We start from the raw sequence: 22792 nt of genomic DNA on the forward strand, positions 1-22792 counted from the left end.
GCGTAATGTGCCTGGAGGACATCGACCCGCACTTGTTCCAAGCATTAGTGGAGGGAGTAATATTACTCTGGTCATGTTTCTACTCGTTATGGGAGTTAAAAACATCATAAGGTAGTTAATTTAAAGCGTTTTATAGCAATTTATATCCGTTTAGTGCGATTTTGGGACATTTATTTCTGAAACGCTGTGAATTGCTGGGCACGCTTCCAGTTCATCCCGAACGCAGTTGGCATTTCCACATGGCAAGAGGACAGCTTTCCACCAAAAGACGATTAGACCCAAGAAAGGATCCTTTGCCCAAGATACTGATGGAAGAACAGCTCAAAGTAGGACATTTTTATTATGATAAATCGTGTTTCTGTCGAAAAATGTTAGTGGCTTAGGACGCCATGTTTTTTGACGTAGCTTCGCTTGGCGCAAACTGTATTGAAAAGTAAGGATAATTTAAAAAATGTAATTCTGCGAATGTATTAAGAATTCAATTGTCTATCAATCCCTGTCACCCTATATTTTTTGGTCACGTTTATGAGTATTTATGTATAAGAGTCGATCACTGTCTAATATGGCGCACGGACATTTTCTCACCAGCTGGGCTACATTTCACATTGTCTAACCATGATTTTGGTGGCTAAATATAAACATTTTCGATCAAACTCTATATGGATTGTGTAATATGATGTTACAGGAGTGTCATCTGAAGAATTCTAAAAAGGTTAGTGAAAAAATTAATATATTTTGGCGATGTTGACGTTATCGCTCACTTTGGCTAGAATCAATGCTGGGCTGCTATGTGCTATGTGCTATGCTAATATAACGATTTATTGTGTTTTCGCTGTAAGACACTTAGAAAATCTGAAATATTGTCTGTATTCACAGGATCTGTGTCTTTCGATTAGTGTATGCTGTGTATTTTTACGAAATGTTTGATGATTAGTAAGTAGGTAAACACGTTGCTCTATGTAGTTTTTCTAGTCCATTTGTGACGGTGGGTGCAATTGTAACCTATGCCATCTACCTGAAATATGCACTTTTTTCTAACAAAACCTATCCCATACCATAAATATGTTATCAGACTGTCATCTGATGAGTTTTTTTCTTGGTTAGGGGCTATAAATATCTTAGTTTAGCCGAATTGGTGATAGCTACTGGTATTGGTGGACAAATAAAAGATGGCGGATTATGCTAATGTGTTTTTAGGTAATAGATGTACATCTTTACATATTGTGTCTTCCCTGTAAAACATTTTAAAAATCGGACATGTTGGCTGGATTCACAAGATCTGTGTCTTTCATTAGCTGTATTGGACTTTAATGTGTGAAAGTTAAATATTTAAAAAAAAATTTTTTTTTGAATTTCGCGGCACTGGTTTTTCAGTGGGGGTGGGGGGGGCGGCACCCCCTTCCTAGACAGGTTAACTAAAGGGTAGAGCTGCCGCTTTCAAGGAGCTGGACTCTAACCCGGAAGCTTATAAGAAATCCTGTTATGCCCTCCAACGAACCATCAAACAGGCAAAGCATCAATACAGGACAAAGAATGAATCATACTACACCGGCTCTGACGCTCGTCAGATGTGGCAGGTCTTGCAAGCTATTACAAAGGGAAGCACAGCCGTGAGATGCCCAGTGACACAAACCTACCAGATGAGCTAAATTACTTCTATGCTCGCTTCGAGGCAAGTAACACTGAAGCATGCATTAGAGTATCAGCTGTTCCAGACGACTATGTGATCATGTTCTCCGTAGCCGATGTGAGTAAGACCTTTAAACAGGTCAACATTCACAGACGGATTATCAGGATGTGTACTCCCAGCATACGCTGACAAACTGGCAAGTGTCTTCACTGACATTTTCAACCTGTCCCTGACTGAGTCTGTAATACCAATATGTTTTAAGCAGACCAGCATAGTCCCTGTGCCCAAGAACACTAAGGTAATCTGCCTAAAGGACTACGGACCCGAAGCACTCACGTCTGTAGTCATGAAGTGCTTTGAAAGGCTGGTCATGGCTCACTTCAAAACCATTATCCCAGAAGCCTTAGAAAAACTCTAATTTGCATATAACCCTAGATCCGCCCCAACAGATCCACAGATGATGCAATCTCCATTGCACCCAACACTGCCCTTTCCCATCTGGCCAAAAGGAACACCTAAGTGAGAATGCTATTCATTGAATACAGCTCTGTGTTCAACATCATAGTGCCCTCTAAACTCATCACTAAGCTAAGGACCCTGGGACTCAACACCTCCCTCTGCAACCGGATCCTGGACTTCCTGACGGGTCGCCCCCAGGTGGTAAGGGTAGGTAACAACACATCCGCTGCGCTGATCCTCAACACGGGGGCCTCTCAGGGGTGGGTGCTCAGGCCCCTCTTGTACTCCATGTCCACTCATGACTGCATGGCCAGGCACGACTCCAACACCATCATCTAGTTTGCCGATGACACAACAGTGGTAGGCCTGATCACCTACAACGATGAGACAGCCTATAGAGAGGTGTTCAAGACCTGGCCGTGTATTGCCAGGACAACAACCTCTCCATCAACGTGATTAAAACAAAGGAGATTATTGTAGACTACAGGAAAAGAAGGACCGAGCACGCCCCCATTCTCATTGACGGGGCTGTAGTGGAGCAAGTTGAGACCTTCAAGTTCCTTGGTGTCCACATCACCAACAAACTAACATGGTCCAAACACACTGAGACAGTTGTGAAGAGGGCACGACAACGCCTATTCCCCCTCAGGAAACTGAAAATATTTGGCATGGGTCCTCAGATCCTCAAAAGGTTCTACAGCTGCACCATCGTGAGCATCCTGACGGGTTGCATCACTGCCTGGTATGGCAACTGCTCGGCCTCCGTCCGCAAACCACTACAGAGGATAGTGCATATGGCCCAGTACATCACTGGGGCCAAGCTTCATGCCATCCAGGACCTCTATACCAGGCGGTGTCAGAGGAAGGCCCTAAAAATTGTTAAAGCCTCCAGCCACCCTAGTCCTGGACTGCTTCTCTCTGCTACCGCACGGCAGGCGGTACCGGAGCGCCAGGTCTAGGTCCAAAAGGCTTCTTAACAGCTTCTACCCCCAAGCCATAAGACTCCTGAACAGCTAATCAAAGGGCTGCCCAGATCCCTCTTTTACTCTGCTGCTACTCTCTGTTTATATTCTATGTATAGTCACTTTAACTCTCCCTACATGTACATATTACCTCAATTACCTCGACAAACCGGTGCCCCCGCACATTGACTCTGTACCGGTACCCCCTGTATATAGCCTCCACATTGACTCTGTACCGGTACCCCCTATATATAGCCTCGCTACTGTTATTTTACTGCTACTGTTAATTATTTTTGACTTAACACTTAAACTTCTTACATGATTTTTGTTTAAAGGCTTGTAAGTAAGCATTTCACTGTTGTATTTGGCGCATGTGACCATTACAATTTGATTTGATTTGAAACAATAGGCTTCAGATTCTAGTAGGGTGAGGCCGGGTCCTGCAGAATATTCTAGAAGGGTGAGGCCGGATCCTGCAGACTATTCTAGTGCCCTCACCAATTCGTATATATATATACGTTGAAGAGGGCGGGGCTCAAGCTGCATCCCTGTCTCACCCCACGGCTCTATATATATATATATTGGGAAGTACAGGGTGAATACGTGGTCTGTCGTATGGTATTTAGTAAAAATCCAATTTGACATATTCTCAGTATGTTGTTTTCAATGAGGAAATGCAGGGAGTCTGCTGTTATTGATAATGCAGGATTTTTCCCAAGGTTGCTGTTGACGCGTATCCCCCGGTAAGTATTAGGTTCCAAATCTGTTATTCCTCTATGTTATCTCTCTCTCTCTGCAGTCTCTCTCTCTTTCTCTCTCTCTCTGTCTCTCTCTTTCTCTCTCTCTCTGTCTCTCTCTTTCTCTCTCTCTCTCTCTGTCTCTCTCTCTCTCTCTCTCTGCAGTCTCTCTCTCTCTGCAGTCTCTCTCTCTCTCTCTCTGTGTGTGTGTGTGTCTCTTTCCCTCTGTGTTGCCCTCTGTCTCCCACAATACACTGAATGTGTAATTCTAGGTAGTCGATAGTACTACCACCACCACATCCCAGTATTATGGACTCTACCAATGCTCAGTAGGATTCTCCACTGGCACACACACAAACACACGCGCACAGACACGCACACGCACAGACACGCACACACACAGAAGCACACACACAGACACGCACGTACAGACACGCACGTACAGACGCACATGCGCACAGACACACGCACAGACACACATGCACAGACACACACGCACACACGCACAGACGCACACGAAGAGACGCACACGCACACAGACACACATGCAGACACGCACAGACACACACTCACGCCAGACACACACTCACACCCACATCCTTTGTGGTATATCCATTCTCTCTCTCTGTCTCTCCTTACCTCTCTCCCTCTCTCTTCAGATTGATGGATGCTGAATTAAACATGAAAACCATGTGAAATATATCTCTTTATAACTGACACATGCATGGTAATGATGAAACACACCAGGAAAGCTGGGCTGGATCACAGCAGAGTGGGAAGGATAAGTAATGTTGCTCTGTTGTGTGTGTGCATGACAGTGCTTGTGTATGAACAATTACAAAGTCTCCATTGTGTTATCCCATCAATACCACAGAAAGAGAGGTCACATGACTGTCAGTTCCTTCCAGAGGGGACCTCTCTGAACTCCTACTAGTCTCTACAATCCCAAGACACAGTGTGGAGATGATTGGAGCTGGTTGAAATCGATTGACAGAGGATCAATATGTGAGTCAACACAGGACAGTGACCTCCACAGGACAGTGACCGCCACAGGACAGTGACCGCCACAGGCCAGTGACCGCCACAGGACAGTGACCTCCACAGGACAGTGACCACCACAGGACAGTGACCTCCACAGGACAGTGACCTCCACAGGACAGTGACCTCCACAGGACAGTGACCACCACAGGACAGTGACCACCACAGGACAGTGACCTCCACAGGACAGTGACCTCCACAGGACAGTGACCTCCACAGGACAGTGACCGCCACAGGCCAGTGACCGCCACAGGACAGTGACCTCCACAGGCCAGTGACCACCACAGGACAGTGACCACCACAGGACAGTGACCTCCACAGGACAGCGACCTCCACAGGCCAGTGACCGCCACAGGCCAGTGACCGCCACAGGACAGTGACCTCCACAGGCCAGTGACCGCCACAGGACAGTGACCTCCACAGGCCAGTGACCGCCACAGGACAGTGACCTCCACAGGACAGTGACCTCCACAGGCCAGTGACCACCACAGGACAGTGACCTCCACAGGCCAGTGACCGCCACAGGACAGTGACCTCCACAGGCCAGTGACCACCACAGGACAGTGACCGCCACAGGCCAGTGACCGCCACAGGACAGTGACCTCCACAGGACAGTGACCACCACAGGACAGAGACCTCCACAGGACAGTGACCTCCACAGGACAGTGATCTCCACAGGCCAGTGACCACCACAGGACAGTGACCACCACAGGACAGTGACCTCCACAGGACAGTGACCTCCACAGGACAGTGACCTCCACAGGACAGTGACCTCCACAGTACAGACCTATAAAGCTTTGCATGATTGAAAGAGTGATTGATGTTGTGTGTGTGTGGGAGTGTTTGTGTGTAGGAGGGCGAGTGTGTGTGAGTGTGAGTTATCCTACCTTGGGTCTTTCTGTATGGAGTCTATAGATGGTGATCGTGCAAGCGTGCCCTCAGGTGGCAGGGCTGGTCCAGACTTGCTGTATGGAGACTCTACAGATGGGCAGTACTGCAGTGTACGGTAGGGGTCTGCAGTGTAGGGGTCTGTAGCATAGGCCTCTGCTGTATATCCTGGGCCCACTGTAGCATAGTTATTGGCACCCCCGCGACCGTAGCTTCCCCCAGCGCTGTGGCTGCTTCCTCCGGCACTGTGGCTGCCTGCTCCGGCGCTGTGGCTGCTTCCTCCGGCGCTGTGGCTGCCTGCTCGCTGCAAAGAGGCGGAGTCGACACCAGGGGACGATGGGGCTGCAACGGGGAAATAGGGATACAAGACATAGTTCATCCCCTGGTCACTGAGCTGTTGAATCAGGTTTATGGTGGGGGGGAGGAGAAGAGAGGAGAGGAGAGGAGAGGAAACAAAGACATGAGCGAGAAGAAGAAAAAACCAACAAGTTAATTTGCATATTGTTTATGTAAAACATACCAAAACAAATCCTTACAATGAACTGAAACACACACACACCGCCCATTCCTGTATCTCACACATGGAAGGTTTCTTGAGCTGATGTGAAATATGAGAGAGTATTCCCCATTCTCCCCTCCTATAGAGGTAGTGATAGGAGGGACATAGTGATAGGAGGGACATAGTGATAGGAGGGATATAGTGATAGGAGGGATATAGTGATAGGAGGGACAGAGTGATAGGAGGGACAGAGTGATAGGAGGGACAGAGTGATAGGAGGGACAGAGTGATAGGAGGGACAGAGTGATAGGAGGGACATAGTGATAGGAGGGACAGAGTGATAGGAGGGACATAGTGATAGGAGGGACAGAGTGATAGGAGGGACAGAGTGATAGGAGGGACATAGTGATAGGAGGGACAGAGTGATAGGAGGGATATAGTGATAGGAGGGACACAGTGATAGGAGGGACAGAGTGATAGGAGGGACAGAGTGATAGGAGGGACAGAGTGATAGGAGGGACAGAGTGATAGGAGGGACATAGTGATAGGAGGGACAGAGTGATAGGAGGGACATAGTGATAGGAGGGACATAGTGATAGGAGGGACATAGTGATAGGAGGGACAGAGTGACCTGAGGGATATAGTGATAGGAGGGACATAGTGATAGGAGGGACATAGTGATAGGAGGGATATAGTGATAGGAGGGACATAGTGATAGGAGGGATATAGTGATAGGAGGGATATAGTGATAGGAGGGACACAGTAATAGGAGGGACATAGTGATAGGAGGGACATAGTGATAGGAGGGACATAGTGATAGGAGGGACAGAGTGACCTGAGGGATATAGTGATAGGAGGGACATAGTGATAGGAGGGACATAGTGATAGGAGGGACAGAGTGATAGGAGGGACAGAGTGATAGGAGGGACATAGTGATAGGAGGGATATAGTGATAGGAGGGACAGAGTGATAGGAGGGACATAGTGATAGGAGGGATATAGTGATAGGAGGGACAGAGTGATAGGAGGGATAGAGTGATAGGAGGGACATAGTGATAGGAGGGACATAGTGATAGGAGGGACATAGTGACATGAGGGATATAGTGATAGGAGGGACAGAGTGATAGGAGGGACATAGTGATAGGAGGGACAGAGTGATAGGAGGGATAGAGTGATAGGAGGGACATAGTGATAGGAGGGACATAGTGATAGGAGGGACAGAGTGACATGAGGGATATAGTGATAGGAGGGACAGAGTGATAGGAGGGACAGAGTGATAGGAGGGACATAGTGATAGGAGGGACATAGTGATAGGAGGGACAGAGTGACATGAGGGATATAGTGATAGGAGGGACATAGTGATAGGAGGGACATAGTGATAGGAGGGACATAGTGATAGGAGGGACATAGTGATAGGAGGGACATAGTGATAGGAGGGACATAGTGATAGGAGGGACAGAGTGATAGGAGGGACATAGTGATAGGAGGGACATAGTGATAGGAGGGACATAGTGATAGGAGGGACAGAGTGATAGGAGGGACATAGTGATAGGAGGGATATAGTGATAGGAGGGATATAGTGATAGGAGGGATATAGTGATAGGAGGGATATAGTGATAGGAGGGACACAGTGATAGGAGGGACAGAGTGATAGGAGGGACAGAGTGATAGGAGGGACAGAGTGATAGGAGGGACAGAGTGATAGGAGGGACATAGTGATAGGAGGGACAGAGTGATAGGAGGGACATAGTGATAGGAGGGACAGAGTGATAGGAGGGACAGAGTGATAGGAGGGACATAGTGATAGGAGGGACAGAGTGATAGGAGGGATATAGTGATAGGAGGGACACAGTGATAGGAGGGACAGAGTGATAGGAGGGACAGAGTGATAGGAGGGACAGAGTGATAGGAGGGACAGAGTGATAGGAGGGACATAGTGATAGGAGGGACAGAGTGATAGGAGGGACATAGTGATAGGAGGGACATAGTGATAGGAGGGACATAGTGATAGGAGGGACAGAGTGACCTGAGGGTTATAGTGATAGGAGGGACATAGTGATAGGAGGGACATAGTGACAGGAGGGACAGAGTGATAGGAGGGACAGAGTGATAGGAGGGACATAGTGATAGGAGGGATATAGTGATAGGAGGGACAGAGTGATAGGAGGGACATAGTGATAGGAGGGACATAGTGATAGGAGGGACAGAGTGACATGAGGGATATAGTGATAGGAGGGACAGAGTGATAGGAGGGACAGAGTGATAGGAGGGACATAGTGATAGGAGGGACATAGTGATAGGAGGGACAGAGTGACATGAGGGATATAGTGATAGGAGGGACATAGTGATAGGAGGGACATAGTGATAGGAGGGACATAGTGATAGGAGGGACATAGTGATAGGAGGGACATAGTGATAGGAGGGACATAGTGATAGGAGGGACAGAGTGATAGGAGGGACATAGTGATAGGAGGGACATAGTGATATGAGGGACATAGTGATAGGAGGGACATAGTGATAGGAGGGACAGAGTGATAGGAGGGACATAGTGATAGGAGGGACAGAGTGATAGGAGGGACATAGTGATAGGAGGGACATAGTGATAGGAGGGATATAGTGATAGGAGGGATATAGTGACATGAGGGATATAGTGACATGAGGGATAGAGTGATAGGAGGGTATAGTGACATGAGGGATAGAGTGATAGGAGGGTATAGTGACATGAGGGATATAGTGATAGGAGGGACAGAGTGATAGGAGGGACAGAGTGATAGGAGGGACAGAGTGATAGGAGGGACATAGTGATAGGAGGGACATAGTGATAGGAGGGACATAGTGATAGGAGGGACAGTGTGATAGGAGGGACAGTGTGATAGGAGGGACATAGTGATAGGAGGGACATAGTGATAGGAGGGACATAGTGATAGGAGGGACAGTGTGATAGGAGGGACAGTGTGATAGGAGGGACATAGTGATAGGAGGGACATAGTGATAGGAGGGACATAGTGATAGGAGGGACATAGTGATATGAGGAACATAGTGATAGGAGGGACATAGTGATAGGAGGGACATAGTGATAGGAGGGACAGAGTGACCTGAGGGATATAGTGATAGGAGGGATATAGTGATAGGAGGGTATAGTGATAGGAGGGATATAGTGATAGGAGGGTATAGTGATAGGAGGGATATAGTGATAGGAGGGACAGAGTGATAGGAGGGACAGAGTGATAGGAGGGACATAGTGATAGGAGGGACAGAGTGATAGGAGGGATATAGTGATAGGAGGGATATAGTGATAGGAGGGACAGAGTGATATGAGGGATATAGTGATAGGAGGGACATAGTGATAGGAGGGACAGAGTGATAGGAGGGACAGAGTGATAGGAGCGTATAGTGATAGGAGGGATATAGTGATAGGAGGGATAGAGTGATAGGAGGGTATAGTGATAGGAGGGACATAGTGATAGGAGGGACATAGTGATAGGAGGGACATAGTGACATGAGGGACAGAGTGATAGGAGGGACAGAGTGATAGGAGGGACAGTGTGGTAGGAGGGACAGTGTGATAGGAGGGACATAGTGTTAGGAGGGACAGTGTGATAGGAGCGACAGTGTGATAGGAGGGACATAGTGACATGAGGGACAGAGTGATAGGAGGGACAGAGTGATAGGAGGGACATTGTGATAGGAGGGACAGTGTGATAGGAGGGACAGTGTGATAGGAGGGACATAGTGATAGGAGGGACATAGTGACATGAGGGACAGAGTGATAGGAGGGACAGAGTGATAGGAGGGACAGTGTGATAGGAGGGACAGTGTGATAGGAGGGACAGAGTGATAGGAGGGACAGAGTGATAGGAGGGACAGAGTGATAGGAGGGACAGAGTGATAGGAGGGACATAGTGATAGGAGGGACATAGTGATAGGAGGGACATAGTGATAGGAGGGACATAGTGATAGGAGGGACATAGTGATAGGAGGGACATAGTGATAGGAGGGATATAGTGATAGGAGGGATAGAGTGATAGGAGGGACAGAGTGATAGGAGGGACATAGTGATAGGAGGGACAGAGTGATAGGAGGGATATAGTGATAGGAGGGACAGAGTGATAGGAGGGTACAGAGTGATAGGAGGGACATAGTGATAGGAGGGACATAGTGATAGGAGGGACATAGTGATAGGAGGGACATAGTGATAGGAGGGACAGAGTGATAGGAGGGGCATAGTGATAGGAGGGACATAGTGATAGGAGGGACATAGTGATAGGAGGGACAGAGTGATAGGAGGGACAGAGTGATAGGAGGGATATAGTGATAGGAGGGACAGAGTGATAGGAGGGACAGAGTGATAGGAGGGACATAGTGATAGGAGGGATATAGTGATAGGAGGGACAGAGTGATAGGAGGGATATAGTGATAGGAGGGACATAGTGATAGGAGGGACAGAGTGACATGAGGGATATAGTGATAGGAGGGACAGAGTGACCTGAGGGATATAGTGATAGGAGGGATATAGTGATAGGAGGGACAGAGTGATAGGAGGGATATAGTGATAGGAGGGACAGAGTGATAGGAGGGACAGAGTGATAGGAGGGACATAGTGATTGAATTGAATAACTATTGAATAACTACACTGTTTATATTCAGTCATATCACCAGACCTCTTTCCACTGTTAAATGCAGTGGATCGCGCTTTCAGTTTTTCGCATCAGTCCACGGTTTCTGGTTAGGGTAGGTTTTAACAGGGAACGACATCCCCATTGCACTTATTTATAAACGCACTCACCGAGTCAGCGTATAGATCAATGTCGTTCTCTGAGGCTGACTGGAACATATTCCAGTCCGCGTGATCAAAATAATCTTGGAGCGTGGCTTACGATTGGTCAGAGCAGCGTTGAATGGTTCTCGTCACTGGTACATCCTGTTTGAGTTTCTGCCTATAAACCGGGACTAGCAAAATTGCGTCATGGTCGGATTTGCCAAAGGGAGGGCGCGGGAGGGCTTTGTACCCTTCGTGGAAGTTAGAGAAGCAATGGTCGAGAGTATTAGCCCTTCGTGTTAAAATCCCCTGCTACAATAAATGCAGCATCCGGGTAAATAGTTTCCAGTTTACATAGAGTCGAGGGAAGTTCCTTGAGGGCCGTCTTGGTGTGCTTGGTGCGTCTTTGCGAGCTTTGGGGAGAGTTTAAAGCCTCACATAATAAGAAAAACATCCCCATTCGAAATGGTAACATCTGGAAAAACTACCTTGAAAAACTATACGAAAATCCAGAAATGCCAGAAATGAACCGAGACTCAGACCAAATTAGTTAATAAATTACAAAACTTAGAAACAATAATTAAAGACCAACAAAACATAGATTGTTTCTTCAGAAAGTATTCACACCCCTTGACTTTTTCCAAAATGAATTTAAAATGGATTCATTTGAGTTTTTTTGTCACGCCTATACACAATAATTCATAATGTTAAGTGGAATTATGTGTTTCAAAATGTTAACCATGAAACGCCAAAACATCTTGAGTCAATAACTATTCAACCCCTTTGTTAAACAGTTATCTGTAAGATCCCTCAGTCGAACAGTGAATATCAAACACATATTCAAGCACAAAGACCGGGGAGGTTCTCCAATGCTGGGCAAAAGGCACCTATTGGTAGATGGGTGGGAAAAAAATACATTGAATATCCCTTTGAGCATGGAGAAGTTAATAATTACACTTTGGATGGTGTATCATCATACCCAGTCACTACAAACCAGTCACTATATACCCAGTCACTACAATATTTTCAAGTATAGTGGTGGCTGCATCATATTATGGGTATGCTTGTCATCATTATGCATAGCTGCAGGAAGTATAGGTGCTGAGGATGCTGCAGCACCCCCAGAAATATCAGAATTAAAAAATAATAATTTAATAAACACAAAAGTAGAGCACTGGGCCTTTACTAGTCCTGCATTGGCAGACCAATATAGCCGTCGCAGCACCCCCACCCCCAAACTACTTCCAGCGGCTATGTTGTTAAACACTGGTGAGTTTTTCAGGAAAAAATAAACGTAATGGAGCTATCCACAGGCAAAATCCTAAAGGAAAACCTGGTTCAGTCTGCTGTCCACCAGACAGTGGGAGAGAAGTTCACCTTTCAACAGGACAATGATCTAAAACACAAGGACACATTTACACTGGAATTGTTTACCAAGAAGACAGTGAATGTTCTTGAGTGGCTGAGTTAGTTTTGACTTAAATCTACTTAAAAATATTTTCTAGCAATGATCAACAACCAATTTGACAGAGCTTGAAGAATTTTGAAAATAATAATGGGCCAATTATGCACAATCCAGCAGGAAGCTCTTAGAGGCTTACCCAAAAAGACTCACAGCTGTAATTGATGCCAATGGGGCTTCTACAAAGTATTGACTGAGGTGTGTGAATACTTATGTAAATGAGATATTTCTGTTTCATTTTCAATAAATGTGAAAACATTTCTAAAAGCAAGTTTCACTTCGTCATTATGGGGTATTGTGTGTAGATGGGTGAGAAAAGAATAAAACATTTAATCCATTTTGATTTCAGGCTGTAACACAACAAAATGTGGAATAAGTCAAGGGGTATGAATATCTTCTGAAGGCCCTGTATACCCATCATAATAACGGAGCTGAAATAGAAAACCAAAGCCCTCAAATGCGGTAAAGCTTGTGGGCCAGACGGTATCTGCAATGAGATGCTGAAGAAAAACAGCCCTAAGCTGCAGGAAGCCACACTCAAGCTCTTCACTCTGGTGTTAAATGTAGGATACATTCTAGAATTACGGAATAAAGGCCTAATAATGCCCATATTCAAAACGGGAGACAAATATGACCCTAATAATTATCGTGGTATGAGTGTGCCCAGTAATCTAGGGAAGCTTTTCTGTAACATAATAAATACGAGAACGAAAACGAAAACAGTGTCTCCCTACCGAAACAAAGAACATCTGACAACATCGACATCCTACACACCCTTATAAAAAAACATGTTTATCAATCCATCCAGGGTCAAATATTTGCGTGCTTTATCGACTTCAAAAAATCATTCAACTCCACCTGGCATAAAGGATTCTCCCTCAAACTAATTCAAAGTGGAATTGGAGGAAGACCCTATGATGTTATTATATCAATGTACAATTAAAATAAATGTGTTAAAGTTGTTGTTTTTTTACACAGGGATGAGGGTTCAATCTGTGACCAACATTGTTTTAATATCTATATTATCTACAGCTCCTGGGCTCCTCCTAGACAACAAAGAAATTAAGCTCCTTCTCTATGCAGATGACCTGGTCTAGTTTTCTCCAACCGAACAGGGTTTACATTATAGCCTGTCAGTGATAGATGTTATCTCAACAGAACAGGGTTCACATTATAACCTGTCAGTGTTAGATGTTATCTCAACAGAACATGGTTTACATTATAGCCTGGCAGTGATAGATGTTATCTCAACAGAACAGGGTTCACATTATAGCCTGTCAGTGATAGATGTTATCTCAACAGAACAGGGTTTACATTATAGCCTGGCAGTGATAGATGTTATCTCAACAGAACAGGGTTCACATTATAGCCTGTCAGTGATAGATGTTATCTCAACAGAACAGGGTTTACATTATAGCCTGGCAGTGATAGATGTTATCTCAACAGAACAGGGTTCACATTATAGCCTGTCAGTGATAGATGTTATCTCAACAGAACAGGGTTTACATTATAGCCTGTCAGTGATAGATGTTATCTCAACAGAACAGGGTTTACATTATAGCCTGTCAGTGATAGATGTTATCTCAACAGAACAGGGTTTACATTATAGCCTGGCAGTGATAGATGTTATCTCAACAGAACAGGGTTTACATTATAGCCTGTCAGTGATAGATGTTATCTCAACAGAACAGGGTTCACATTATAGCCTGTCAGTGATAGATGTTATCTCAACAGAACAGGGTTCACATTATAGCCTGTCAGTGATAGATGTTATCTCAACAGAACAGGGTTTACATTATAGCCTGTCAGTGATAGATGTTATCTCAACAGAACAGGGTTTACATTACAGCCTGTCAGTGTTAGATGTTATCTCAACAGAACAGGGTTTACATTACAGCCCGTCATTGTTAGATGTTATCTCAACCGAACAGGGTTTACATTATAGCCTGTCAGTGATAGATGTTATCTCAACAGAACAGGGTTCACATTATAGCCTGTCAGTGTTAGATGTTATCTCAACTAGGTTTGCAAAGGGTCGGAAACTTTACAGTACATTTCTGTACCGTGTGAAGAATGTAACAAAGATGCAGAATCATCTGGCCAAGTGCATGAAGTTACCTCAGCGCTCCCAACAAGCAACCTCTGACAAAAGTCCCTCTTCTTCTAATCAAGGTGAGAATTATGAATCAGACACCTTATCGATTGCAACAGCTCATGGTCTTCCTGGAATCAGAAGTTTTTTTTTACTCAATGGAGGAACGTAGTCAGAGAAATGCTGATGAATGTCTTGCTCGAGCTGTGCATGCAACTGGTTCACCTCTGATGCTCACAGGCAATGTGTATTAGAAGAGATTCGTCCAGCATACACCTCTCCAACCAGACATGCTTTATCTACTCATTTGCTGGATGCAGAGTTCAACAGAGTTCAAGTGAAGGTCAAGCAAATCATAGAGAAAGCAGACTGTATTGTAATCATCTCTGATGGGTGGTCGAATGTTCGTGAGCAAGGAATAATTAACTACATCATCTTCACCCCTAAACCAGTATTCTACAAGGGCACAGACAAAAGGGACAACAGAAACATCGGTCTCTACATTGCAGATGAGCTGAAGGCAGTCATCAATGACCTTTGACCACAGAAGGTATTTGCTCTGGTAAAAGACAATGCTGTGAACATGAAGGATGCTTGGTCTAAAGTGGAGGAGTCCTACCCTCACATCACACCCATTGGCTGTGCAGCTCATGCATTGAATCTGCTCCTCAAGGACATCATGGCACTGAAAACAATGGATACAGTCTACAAGAGAGCCAAGGAAATGGTTAGGTATGTGAAGGGTCATCAAGTTATAGCAGCAACCTACCTCGCCAAGCAAAGTGAGAAGAATATGAGCACCACATTGAAGCTGCCCAAAATCACCTGTTGGGGTGGTGTTGTCATCATGTTTGACAGTCTCCTGGAGGGGAAGAAGTCTCTCCAAGAAATGGCCATATAACAGTCTGCCGATATGGACAGCCCCATCAAGAGGATCCTCCTGGATGATGTATTTCGGGAGAGAGTGGTAAGCATCCTGAAACTCCTGAAACCTATAGCAGTAGCCATTGCACGGATTGAGGGAGACAATGCCATCCTCTCTGATGTTCAGACTCTGCTTGCAGAGCACCACCCTCTTCAACATATATATCAACTAGTGGCGAGTGCACCAGAACAGTATGCAGCAGCCGGCCTCAGCCTTCTAGAATCTGAAGTCAAATGTCTACTGTTTGCTGATGATCTGGTGCTTCTGTCACCAACCAAGGAGGGCCTACAGCAGCACCTAGATATTCTGCACAGATTCTGCCAGACCTGGGCCCTGACAGTAAATCTCAGTAAGACCAAAATAATGGTGTTCCAAAAAAGGTCCAGTTCCCAGGACCACAAATACAAATTCTATCTAGATACTGTTTCCCTAGAGCACACACAAAACTATACATACCGTGGCCTAAACATTAGCGCCACAGGTAACATCCACAAAGCTTTGAACGATCTGAGAGACAAGGCAAGAAGGGCATTCTATGCCATTAAAAGGAACATAAAATTCAACATACCAATTAGGATCTGGCAAAAAATACTGGAATCAGTTATAGAACCCATTGCCCTTTATGGTTGTGAGGTCTGGTGTCCGCTCACCAACCAAGAATTCACAAAATGGGACAAACACCAAATTGAGACTCTGTATGCAGAATTCTGCAAAAATATCCTCAGTGTGCAATGTAAAACACCAAATAATGCATGCAGAGCAGAATTAGGCCGATACCCGCTAATTATCAAAATCCAGAAAAGAGACGCTAATTCTACAATCAACTAAAAGGAAGCGATTCCCAAACCTTCCATAACAAAGCCATCACCTACAGAGAGATGAACCTGGAGAAGAGTCCCCTAAGCAAGCTGGTACTGGAGCTCTGTTCACAAACACAAACACACCCCACTGAGCCCCAGGACAGCAACACAATTAGACCAAACCAAATCATGAGAAAACAAAAAAATAATTACTTGAGACATTGGAAATAATTAACAAGAAAACTGAGCAAACAAGAATGCTATTTGGCGCTAAACAGAGAGTACACAGTGGCAGAATACATGACCACTATGACTGACCCAAACTTAATGAAAGCCTTGACTATGTACAGACTCAGTGAGTGTAATTGAAGATAGGCCAGGTCTTTAACATGGGAATCTCAGAATACCTGTAACTGTGGAAACCTTTAACCGTTTCCTACCGTTCCTTCTAAGCTGGTGATTTATCACATTCTGGGGCTAGGTGGTTCCTGTGGCTCAGTCAGTGGATTGCAGCGTGACTCCCTGTAATAGGTACTGCCAAACTATCACAGTGACACATTTGATTGGATCAGGATGCTGGCAGCACCACAGTGGATTTCATGTTGAAACTTTGGATACAAATCCTTACTAAATAGTCACATAAGGTTGGGTTTTAAACTCCTCCAATTTCATCCTACTTATACGGTCTTCCCAAAGACGAGATGACCTCCATAAACCTTGCTCAATAAAATAAGAATTTAAGGTCCCATAGGAGGAGGATAAAGAATCGTTCATGTGACATAGCTATAAGTGGGAACCATGCATACATGGTGGGTCTCAAATGGTATTTCTATATGGTCTTAAATCCATATCTGGAAATTATAGACTGCATAATGTATTCATATTTCCTCATGTATTCATCCAGAGAGTTCAATGTCTCTGACACAGATAGTACCCTGTGGCTAAATTTCCACATTTTTACTATCAATGTATTTACTAACTCTTACTCTATTAGTTCATAAATAGCATCGTCTTCTTCAACGCTGAATTGTGTATGTATAGGTCCACTTCTACACAATCTAACTAACACATCAGCTTGGTTGGTGATTTACTCCAGCATCTGTTCCATCCTTCCGGTTTAAAGTCATGCCTAAATTATCCATTGATATCCAGCTAGGAATTCATTAGAATCAATATTCTCTGGAGTGTTACGTTAATCGCACAGACAACCTTGTTCCTTTAATTTCTTATTATTATTCATATTTTTTAAACTGCATTGTTGGTTAGGGATTTGTAAGTAAGCATTTAACTGTAAGGTCTACACCTGTTGTATTCGGCGTCTGTGACTAATACAATTTGATTTGATTTGGATAGATTTGAACAAAACTTTCCTCAAAGCCACTCTGAAAAACTGCCTGTTTGGCAATGTTTTAAGGTGTATGCTAGGGGCAGGTGAGAGTTGTGTGTGACGGGGTGTGTGTGTTTCTGTGTGTGCATAATCTGTGTGTGTCTGTGTGTGTGTGTGTGTGTGTGTGTGTGTGTGTGTGTTTCTGTGGGCAGGTGAAATTTGAGCTAAAACTCAACATTCAAGAGAAAAATGTGATGTTTTCACTAGAGACACATTTAGTTAACATTAACATTCAAAAAGTAATTAATGCTTTTCTTAAACCTTTCAAAAACAAACAGTGACATGTTTCTAACCAGCTAATATACTTCTCCTTGCGAAGAAGCTGTTGCGTTTCTAGACAAAACTAAAAACCTCTTCAGGAAGATACTTAATTATATCACTGTACACAGAGCCTTAAGAAAGTATTCACACCCCTTGATTTTCCCCACATTTTATTGTGTTACATCCTGCATTTAAAATGTATTAAATTGAGAGTTAGTGTCACTGGGCAACATACAATAGCCCATAATGTCAAAGTGGTAAAAGCAGAAATGTCTTGACTCAATAAGTATTTAACCCCTTTGTTATGGCAAGCCTAAATAAGTTCACAAGTAAAAATGTGCTTAACAAATCATAATAAGTTTTATGGACTCACTGTGCAATAATAGTGTTTAACATAATTTTTGAATGACTACCTCATCTCTGTACCCCACATATACAATTATCTGTAAGGTCCCTGATTTGAGCAGTGAATTTACAAAAAACAAAACAGACATTGAATATATCCCTTTGAACCTGGTGAAGTTATTAATTACACTTTGGATGGTGTATCAATACACCCAGTCACTATAAAGATACAGGCGTCCTTCCTAACTCAGTGGCCGGATAGAAAGGAAACCACTAAAGGGATTTCACCTTGAGGCCAATGGTGACTTTAAAACAGTTACAGAGTTTAAAACAGTTACAGTACGGGTAAAAAAAGAGTATGAATCGACTGTCTACTGTAAGTCACTCTGGATAAGAGTGTCTGCTAAATGACTAAAATGTAAATGTATTGGCTGTGATAGGGGGAAACTGAGGATGAATCAATAAGATTGTAGCAACTCCACAATATTAACCTAAAAGAAGGAAGCCTGTACAGAATAAAAAATATTACAAAATATTCAACCTGTTTGCAATAAGGTACTGAAGTAAAACTGCAGAATGTGACAAAGAAATGTACTTAATGTCCTGAATACAAAACGTTATATTTGGGGCAAATCCAACACATCACTAAGTGCAACGCTTAAAGGACCCATAGCTTTCCATTACAAGAGCCTGCGACGTCAACAAAAGAATTCCCGGTTGGTTTTTCTTTGGATTTTCAAATACCATATCAATTGTGTTATAGTCTCATACATTACTTTAAATTGTCAACAAACATCAAAGTGTTTTCTATCCAATGCTACCAATAATATGCATATCCTGGGATCTGGGCTTGAGTAGCAGGCAGTTTACTCTGGGCACGTCAGTCAGGCGGAAATTCTGAAAAAAGGACCCGAGCCTGAAGAACTTTTAAGAACAAATTATTATTTACAATGACGGTCTACTGTTAAGCACATTTTAGTGATATAAGGAAATCGGTCAATTTATATCAACGCATTAGGCCCTAATCTATGGATTTCACATGACTGGGAATACAGATATGCGTCTGTTGGTTACAGATACCTGTAAAAAAAAAGGTAGGGGCGTGGATCAGAAAACCAGTCAGTATCTGGTGTGACCATTTGCCTCATGCAGCACAACACATCTCCTTCATAGAGTTGATCAGGCTGTTGATTGTAGCCTGTAGAATGTTGTCCCACTCCTCATCAATGGCTGTGCAACGTTGCTGGATATTGATCATACTGTGTAATGATCATTCTGTTTAATACGCTTCTTGATTTGCCACACTTGTCAGGTGGATGGATTATCTTGGCGAAGGTGAAATGCTCACCAACAGGGAAGTAAACAAATGTGGGCACAACATGTCAGAGAAATAAGCTTTTTGTGTTTATGGAAAAGTTCTGGAATATGTTATTTCAGGTCATGAAACATGGGACCAACACTTTACATGTTGCGGTTATATTTTTGTTCAGTGTAGTTTGCCTCTTTTTCCATAGAAAGAGCAGGCAGAAGTATTCACACCCCTTGACTTATTCCACATGTTGTTGAGTTACAGCCTGAATTCAAAATAGATGAAATATTTGTTCTCATCCGTCTTCTTACAAAACCACATAATGACAAATTGAAAACATATTTTTAGAAATGTATTGAAATTAGAGTCTACACTGTATTTTAACCCTTAACAGTATGATGGTGAGATCACTATAATGGGAGACAGGTATGAGGTGAGATCCCCATAATGGGTGACAGGTATGAGGGTGAGATCACCATAATGGGAGACAGGTATGAGGTGAGATCACCATAATGGGTGACAGGTATGAGGGTGAGATCACCATAATGGGAGACAGGTATGAGGGTGAGATCACCATAATGGGAGACAGGTATGAGGGTGAGATCACCATAATGGGAGACAGGTATGAGGTGAGATCACCATAATGGGAGACAGGTATGAGGTGAGATCACCATAATGGGTGACAGGTATGAGGGTGAGATCACCATAATGGGAGACAGGTATGAGATCAGATCACCATAATGGGAGACAGGTATGAGGTGAGATCACCATAATGGGAGACAGGTATGAGGTGAGATCACCATAATGGGTGACAGGTATGAGGGTGAGATCACCATAATGGGAGACAGGTATGAGATCAGATCACCATAATGGGAGACAAGTATAATAGTTCCACCTTTGTAAAAGTCCACCGCTGTAAAAGTTCTACAATTAAAAATTCTAAAACATTTAAGAACTTTTACTAAGTTGCCAGTGTTTCTCCCTCTCCCTTTCTCCCTCTCCCTCTCTCCATCTCGCTCTCTCTCTCCCTCTCCCTCTCTCTCCTCTTCTTTTCTCCCTCTCCATCTCCCTCTCGCTCTGTGTGTGTGTCTGTGTCTCTTTCTCTCTCTCCCTTGCTCCCTCTCTATTAGAATGTCAGATCTCATTATTAAAGTTATACAACAGATTCTGAATGGAATTGGCTGAATGGTTTTATACAAAACACGCTTTCACTGTGTGTGTGTGCGCACTGCTCCTGAAAAGGCTTTGTGTCATATTAGGTGTTATTGTTATATTGATGAGACGTCAGGTCACCTGTGATACATGTCGGAGGACGTCGAGAGATTACATGGAAACTGACCACAAGTCAGGAGAGTAAATGGAAACTGGCCACAAGTCGGGAGAGTACATGGAAACTGGCCACAAGTCGGGAGAGTACATGGAAACTGGCCACAAGTCGGGAGAGTACATGGAAACTGGCCACAAGTCGGGAGAGTACATGGAAACTGGCCACAAGTCGGGAGAGTACATGGAACTGGCCACAAGTCGGGAGAGTACATGGAACTGGCCACAAGTCGGGAGAGTACATGGAACTGGCCACAAGTCGGGAGAGTACATGGAAACTGGCCACAAGTCGGGAGAGTACATGGAAACTGGCCACAAGTCGGGAGAGTACATGGAAACTGGCCACAAGTCGGGAGAGTACATGGAAACTGGCCACAAGTCGGGAGAGTACATGGAAACTGGCCACAAGTCGGGAGAGTACATGGAAACTGGCCACAAGTCGGGAGAGTACATGGAACTAGCCATAAGTCGGGAGAGTACATGGAAACTGGCCACAAGTCGGGAGAGTACATGGAACTGGCCACAAGTCGGGAGAGTACATGGAACTGGCCACAAGTCGGGAGAGTACATGGAACTGGCCACAAGTCGGGAGAGTACATGGAACTGGCCACAAGTCGGGAGAGTACATGGAACTGGCCACAAGTCGGGAGAGTACATGGAACTGGCCACAAGTCGGGAGAGTACATGGAACTGGCCACAAGTCGGGAGAGTACATGGAAACTGGCCACAAGTCGGGAGAGTACATGGAAACTGGCCACAAGTCGGGAGAGTACATGGAAACTGGCCACAAGTCGGGAGAGTACAAGGAAACTGGCCACAAGTCGGGAGAGTACATGGAAACTGGCCACAAGTCGGGAGAGTACATGGAAACTGGCCACAAGTCGGGAGAGTACATGGAACTGGCCACAAGTCGGGAGAGTACATGGAACTAGCCATAAGTCGGGAGAGTACATGGAAACTGGCCACAAGTCGGGAGAGTACATGGAACTGGCCACAAGTCGGGAGAGTACATGGAACTGGCCACAAGTCGGGAGAGTACATGGAACTGGCCACAAGTCGGGAGAGTACATGGAACTGGCCACAAGTCGGGAGAGTACATGGAACTGGCCACAAGTCGGGAGAGTACATGGAACTGGCCACAAGTCGGGAGAGTACATGGAACTGGCCACAAGTCGGGAGAGTACATGGAACTGGCCACAAGTCGGGAGAGTACATGGAACTGGCCACAAGTCGGGAGAGTACATGGAAACTGGCCACAAGTCGGGAGAGTACATGGAAACTGGCCACAAGGGGCAACAATGAGCTCCGTTACCTTCAAGTAGCGTTTGGTTTTGTTAGGGTGTTGTGGACGGGGATGGCGAATCAGCGTAAGCTGTGTCGGCAGCTCTCCAAAGAGACAATGTTTGAATAAGGGACGTGTGTGTGTGTTCGTGCATGCATGTGTGCGTATGTGTGTATGTATGTGTATGAATGCGCGTGTGTGTGCATGTGTGTGTATGCGTGTGTGTGTCTGTGACAGGCTCCATGCTGTTCAGTCAGTCTCTGACAGCTCTCCCTCCAGCACAAAGATAATCCTTTTTTGTTTTCTAGAATAAATTATACAGAGAATCCACTCTGGTCTCCTTGGTAGACACGCACGCACACACGCAAGCGCACACACGCAAGCGCACACACACACACACACACACACACACACACACACACACACACACACACACACACACACACACACACACACACACACACACACACACACACACACACACACACACACACACACACACACACACACACACACACACACACACACACACTAATTCACCTGATTAAGTTAGAGTTTCTGGTAGCAATGGAGGCATATAGCAGAGCCAAGTGCTGCCAGATTAATTAAGAGTTAATACTAGTGTTAGATTGAAG

The 22792-nt window shown here is 44.7% G+C and overlaps 1 protein-coding gene across 1 annotated transcript in view; it reads right to left on the bottom strand.

Annotated features, from left to right (window-relative positions):
• LOC129858897 (catenin delta-2-like) overlaps positions 1-22792 on the bottom strand; it is a 522672-nt gene that overhangs the window by 174076 nt on the left and 325804 nt on the right. Inside the window, exon 11 of the mRNA XM_055928130.1 lies at positions 5714-6213. Within this exon, the coding sequence (XP_055784105.1) occupies positions 5714-6213 (500 nt within the window). The remainder of the gene's footprint in view (positions 1-5713; positions 6214-22792) is intronic.

This window comes from Salvelinus fontinalis, chromosome 7 (assembly GCF_029448725.1).
Source record: "Salvelinus fontinalis isolate EN_2023a chromosome 7, ASM2944872v1, whole genome shotgun sequence".
Taxonomy (NCBI): domain Eukaryota; kingdom Metazoa; phylum Chordata; class Actinopteri; order Salmoniformes; family Salmonidae; genus Salvelinus; species Salvelinus fontinalis.